Raw genomic sequence first — 6149 nt, 5'->3', positions numbered from 1 at the left:
CGGCTCATAATGACGTTAAATTTATTGATATGGTCTGCAATAGAGACACTTTTAGTTATCTTCAAATTAGAGAGACATCACATTAGATATGCCTTATTTGATGTTGATGGTTTATGATACATGTTTGAGAGTGCCTTCATGAGACCAGTCGTAGTCTTCTCGCCCTTTATATTGAACACCAATAGAATAACTCTCAATGCATGTCTCTCTAACATATTCCAATCTTCCTTACTCATCTTTTCTGGCTCCTCTCTAGCAAGAGATTGATGTATCTTATTCTTCTTTTAGAACTTTGTTGTCAAACCTGTTGATCTTCATATTTTCTTCTTTCGTCGCCAACACTGCCACACTTTCCTCTGAACCGAGGCTCTAATGTCAGTTGTTGGAAAACAATACAACACACTATAGATAGATCGCACTATTGATAGATTGAAGAAACAGAAGAAGATGAGAAAAAATAATAATCGCACACATAATAAGGATTTTATATGATTTGACAAGAGTTACCTACGTCCATGATCATACCGAATTTCTTTATTTAGATATTATAAAAGGGGAATTGTCTCCTTTAAATAGGAGTCTATAGAGACCTATTTAGAGTAAAAAACTTTAGGATAATCCTTAAGGTAAAGTTACAGAACTACTCTTCAACCCTCTGCTAACTTACCACGAAATTGGATCTGCAAAAAATAGAGACTTTTATCAGATTTCAGAAAAAACTTCTCATTGATCAATTTTGCTTCTATTTGTGACCCACTATAGTTGAATATTTTCGAGTATGTGGAGCCAAAAGCTATTGTTACCCGGAAAAGTGATTTTCAGTTCTCATTAAATTCAGAAAAGCTACCAATGGGCTTATGATCATCACAACAAATGCTGCCAACCTACAAACTGTGTAGGACCCACCTGATGTTTCATGACAACATTTTTCAAATTTGAAAACAAAAGCAGACATACTTGAATTGGAAGAGTCATTACGAATCTATTTGCTTTCTAGGTATAGAGATTTTCGTCATCTTTGGTTGGCAAGGTAGGTCTGACAACTCCATCAAGATCTAAAGTAAAATACCCCACATGCACCCACTTATCCAGAAAAACAAAGGCATTGTCTTCAAATTATCTCAGTTATCCGGATAAGTGGGTGAATCCAAAAAAGATGAAAATAATTTATGTGAAACCAAATGTAGTGGTACATCCTTAGGTACCCACAAGATGATCCCAACTAAGCTTAAATATATTTTTTAATGCTAACTGTAAAATTTCTGCATAAGCTACCAGCTGGACTGCAACTAAGCCGTACATGATTAGAGTAAGATGCAACTACCAACAATTTTAGAAATTCAAGAGAAGTTGGGCCTAGTCCAATTCAAAGTTCAGAAATTAAGGGCTAAACTGACATCCTTCGAGTGAGTTGATTGCTCAATCAACATCCATTTAAATACTTTGTGGGCTCTACCTGCCGAACTTAAGGTCATTGTCCTGACAGTGTAAAACTCTGTGGGCTTACACCTTTCTCCTAGAAAGTCATTATGCTTTGGATTCAGGAAGGGGTGACGTCCATGGGATTTGAAACCTAGACGGCCTGCCAAGTGGCCTAGGCCTCATTCCACTGTGCCAAACCCCTTTGGGACAACATCCATTTATACTTATTTATTATTCTTAATTGTTTTACAGTTTACAGAAGTAGATTGACTCAATAATTCTTTCTTAAAAAATGGTGGTATTTTGTCTCCTAATATCTTCTTATTAATTAACTCTAGTCCAAAAAAAAAACTATGTGATTGAGTAGCTACTAACCCGTCTAGAAGGGCTGGTTTCTTTTGGGATAATTTTCAATTGGCACCCCTATTTCAGTGGAATTCCACAATGCACATATGTTTTGCAAATTTCCAAAAATGCACCTAAACTTTTGTTGTGGTTAATAAAAAACTCAAGCACAGTTTTGGCAATATATTTATAGAACTATGCTAAGTATAACTTTTAATAATGTATTAATCGCTTATTTCTCTTCTTCAAACTTTGGATTCTCTTTTCTAATTAGTGGAACCAACTTGTGGCATGGGGATGATGATGATATAAATATCAATAATTTTGAATGATAAATTAAAACAGTAAAAATAAAAAATTGAGGATAAAGATGTGAAATTAATCTCCCCTTATTCATAAGCCTTGTGAACTCGGGGACAAATGGGAGTGTAAAACTGTAATATTTTTGCACTGAGCCAAATAGAATAGTAGTAACTGAAGTTCATTTTGAAAAAGGTTTGCTTTTATTTACATCAACAACAGCTTTGGAGTTTTTTTCAAAAAATTTACACATGTTAGGTATCATTCTGAAATTATTTAAAGTTTAGATACCACTTTGAAAAGCGGCCATTTTTATGCAGGGGTGCAGCTCCACTAATGCTGACCATTCATCTTAACAATTCTAGAGATGGACACCAGGCCCATCTCGAGAAATGCCAAGATGGATGGTTGTCAGGCAGGTCCTGCATGTGGATATAATGTGAAGTCGTTTGAAACTCTCTTTCTTTTAAACAATTAGCCTGCCTTCTAAGAAGATGAGAGAGGCATCCTCATCAATGAACACAAGCCCATATACCCTAAGGTCTCTATTGAAACCTATGGCTCATATCAAACAAGTCCGCCTTTTTTGGGGAAGAGAAAGGACCAGGGCCATGTCAGTATTTTCTTTTCTTTTCTTTTCTTTTCTTTTCCAGGCAGTAATGGAAAATACCTCCTACTTTTTATGTTTTGAAAGAATCATTTAAATAATTTAAATGTTATTAAAATCAAACAAGTCAGCCTTTCTTCAATTTAACAGGAGTCAATTCAAGCCCCCTACAAATTGGCCCGATTCAACTGTATTAACCCTTTTTTTTCTGTTGTATGTCTCTTCTTTTATCTTTAGAAATTTCAAATTCTTAAATGAACAAATTCAAAATGATTCGATTCGAATGCACTAATCCGATTCTTTTGTAAAAATTGACTCGATCTACAAACCGATTCTGACAACACTGCCATCACCTAACCTACCATTGATGAAGCAGAATCTCAATTAGGCAAGACTTTGCTTGTAATTGCTACCTTTTCTCAAACAAGGAAATTGCCAATGCTGACTTTCCACCTTCATGCAAACCAAAGGGCTGTTTGGTCAGAAAAATAAAAGAACGGAAAAAAAGAAGAAAAGGGAAAGACATCATTAATCTAGGAAGGGGCAAAAGTTTGATGTGAATCCTTTGTCATATCCTTTGAGAAAAAAATGGGTTTTTTTTTCTCCTTTTTGAGGCCCATGTGAACGGATGTGACTTCCAACGGTACCCCATCTCCTTGCCTTCATCAAAACCACCACCAAAAGATGATCCCTTCTGCCATACTCCCGGGACATTATGAAAATACCATTGTTGTGGTTTTCCTCTGCCAACCACCAAAATTTCAGAGCAACAGCTCACATATCAAAAAAAAATGAGGTCCTCATGAGTTTTGTTATCTTTTCAAGATATTTCAGGGGAGTTTGACCTTGGAAGCCTCTAAATATTTTGTTTATGCGGTCAATATGGCTTTTTCTTTGATATTTATCAACATGGTTGTTTTCTGGATGTGTGAATGTGACTTCTTTCTGCAGTACAGGGGTCTGTGATTCAGGAGAGAAAGAATGAGGTTTTTTTCAGGTTGGTGGTTTTATAGATAAGTTTGAAAAAAAGATGAGGTCTTTGAGTAGTTTGGGTATCGGTTTGAGTCTTGTGTGTGGATGTCTCCTTTTGGCTCTGCTAGCTGAGCTCTACTATGTTCTGTGGTGGAAGAAGAGGCTGAACAGGGAGATTGAGGATGAGTACAGCAGCTCTGCAAGGGAGCTCTTTCATCTCTTCTGCAGGAAGAAACCTTCTTCTTTGAGTTCAACTGCACTAAACCCACAAGAGATTTGCAGTTCAGTGAGAAACCAGGGTGCCCACATCCTACATGAAGAGAACCAGCAATCAGGTTCGGGAAAGGATCTGCTTCTCAAGCCTTTTGGGGAAGAGGGTATTGAATGTGAGATCATGAGGCTTCACCATCTATCTGGCCCTCCTAGGTTTCTCTTCACCATCAAAGAGGAGACCAAGGAAGATCTAGAATCTGAAGATGGGAGATCAAGGTGTGGGAGGAGCAGAAAAGGGTCTAGATCAAAAAGTTTGGGCGATCTTCTAGTTGCTGTTGAGACCCCATTTGCTACCCCACTTTCCTCTCCTCAAATTTTCACTCCCCCTCTCACTCCCATGGATTACCATCACCCCAAATTCCCATTTTCAAATGGGTTCAACCCACTGTTTGAGTTGAGCCTAGAAGGGGAGCTCAACAGGTTGAGATCATCCCCACCTCCAAAATTCAAGTTCTTGAGGGATGCAGAGGAAAAACTCAGCAGAAGACTCATGGAAGCTCAGAAGATTCACAAAAATTGTGGGTTTGTTTCAGAGGAAATGATGAACAATCCCAATAGTTTTTCTGGTCCATCACCTGGGGCTCAAGCAAATGTGGAAGAAGGGTCTTTCATTACCATCATCGTCAACAAAAGTACAGAGAACCAACATGTTCAGCAAAACCCTTCTGGGTCTGCACAGGTACTCCCATTGCAATCCTCTCCACCAGCAAATACAAAACCAGTTACCAAAAAAACCATGTTCCATTAACATCTCAAGAATGGGATTAATCTGTTTGTTTGTTGTATTTAATGATGCCTAATGGAATTAAGTGGCTTTGACATTATTGGGTTTTCCTTTGTTTCTCCACTGTTTTTTGTATGGATATGAAGCCAAGCTCAGATTCTTATTTTTCTATATACCAAAATGGAAAGCTCATAATGCAAGACAGCAAGAGGTGTTCAGGAAGCATCATCATTCACAGGAATTAATTTATGGGTTCCAGTCTGTTAAACTGGGTCTCTTGACAGCTGATCTTCTCTCTTCATATTGCTTTATACACCTGCCATCATCATCATCATCCCCCATGTCATGGATGGGGCTTCCAATTGTCAAAAGAAAGCAATATAATTTGATTTTTTAATTCATGGAATCCTGTTGTTTCCATTTCTTAGAGAGATTTGTCTTCATATAGTTTTTACTGTAAAAATATACCTTGTTCTTTGAGCTTTGAATTCTAGCATAAAAAAACACTCATGAATTTAAGGTTCACACTCTATTGGCCAAAAGAAGGGGCATTTTGGGCAGTAGCTTCTAACTTGTTTTTGAATTTTGTATCCATTTGGAGACAAATATAGTTGGCTGTTAGTCTTCTTCCTGCATGTGAATCTTTTGTTTTGCTCAGGGCAGTCATGATCAACTACGTTTTGGTGATGGAGATTTCATTTCAAACCTTGTATTTTTCTTGGGGAAAAAAAAGTTCAAATCTCAAAATGATCAGCCTTACAGAGACAAAATTGTCCCTCTCATTTGTGTAAAGTTCAAACATTCTGGTCATTTCATACTCTTGCATGGAGAAATAAGAAAACTTCTCATTGAAAGAGACGGCACGGGGGTGAAAAGATCTGGTGCAATATGATTGCACAAATATTTGTGCATCAAGTATGGGACAGGCCCGTCAGTTGTGGGGAATCAGGTGCGTAATGCACAAATTTTGTGCCATGTGATTGCACCCGATCCGGACTCGAGTGCAGGGTTTGGTGATCTGAGCTGCAAGCCAGCTTGCGTAGATATCCGAACCGAGTATGAACAAAGAAAGCTTGGCTCAGCTAAGCTCAGCTCTTAAATTATCAAATTTTGAAAAGAACATTTTTTATAAAATGAGCCATTTCGTGATCAGCTTATAGCTTAGCCGGGTCGCAGAACCCGAGTAAAGTTTTGGTGAAGGGAGCTCAAAGACAGCTGGTTTTGATGTCCAAACCGGGTATGAACAGGAAAAGCTCAGCTCAACTAAGCTCAGCTGGTATATTATCAACTTTAAAAAAAACACATTTTTTTTATAAAACAAACCACTTGGTGATCGGCTTATAGCTGAGCCGAGTCGACTCAGAGGTTAACCCTTAACTAGGCAAATATAAACCATATATCTACTGCCCTAAAAATGGCCAGGCAATTTATTCTACTAAGCACCAAAGGGGTGGGATGGGACATTGGCTCTGCTAGTCAGGTGGTCTAGGTTCAAATCTCATGAGT

At 37.9% G+C, this 6149-nt stretch overlaps 1 protein-coding gene across 2 annotated transcripts; it reads left to right on the top strand.

Annotated features, from left to right (window-relative positions):
* The first annotated feature begins 3396 nt into the window (after window positions 1-3396).
* LOC149828300 (uncharacterized) lies at window positions 3397-5041 on the top strand. Of its 2 annotated transcripts, none has more exons than XM_090016811.1 (2): window positions 3397-4598; window positions 4800-5041. In XM_090016811.1, exons 1-2 carry the CDS (start codon window positions 3705-3707, stop codon window positions 4836-4838), a joined length of 933 nt encoding a protein of 310 aa, XP_089872937.1. In that variant the 5' UTR covers window positions 3397-3704; the 3' UTR covers window positions 4839-5041. The 2 variants fall into 2 exon arrangements, with proteins under 2 accessions (XP_089872937.1, XP_089872936.1); XM_090016810.1 differs by having other exon boundaries at window positions 4790-5041.
* The last annotated feature ends 1108 nt before the right edge of the window (window positions 5042-6149 follow it).

The sequence above is a fragment of the Nuphar pumila genome, chromosome 9 (assembly GCF_984573655.1).
Source record: "Nuphar pumila chromosome 9, dmNupPumi1.hap1.1, whole genome shotgun sequence".
Lineage (NCBI taxonomy): Eukaryota > Viridiplantae > Streptophyta > Magnoliopsida > Nymphaeales > Nymphaeaceae > Nuphar > Nuphar pumila.
The sequence above is the reverse complement of the archived record's forward strand: the minus strand, read 5'-3'. Positions and strand labels throughout refer to the sequence as shown.

Bases quoted from the DNA above. Each gene is read 5' to 3' on its own strand.
- LOC149828300 (XM_090016810.1), top strand. From the start codon at position 3,705: ATGAGGTCTTTGAGTAGTTTGGGTATCGGTTTGAGTCTTGTGTGTGGA. The intron at 4,599-4,789 runs GTACTCCCATTG...ATGGATATGAAG, and splicing joins ACCCTTCTGGGTCTGCACAG to CCAAGCTCAGATTCTTATTT.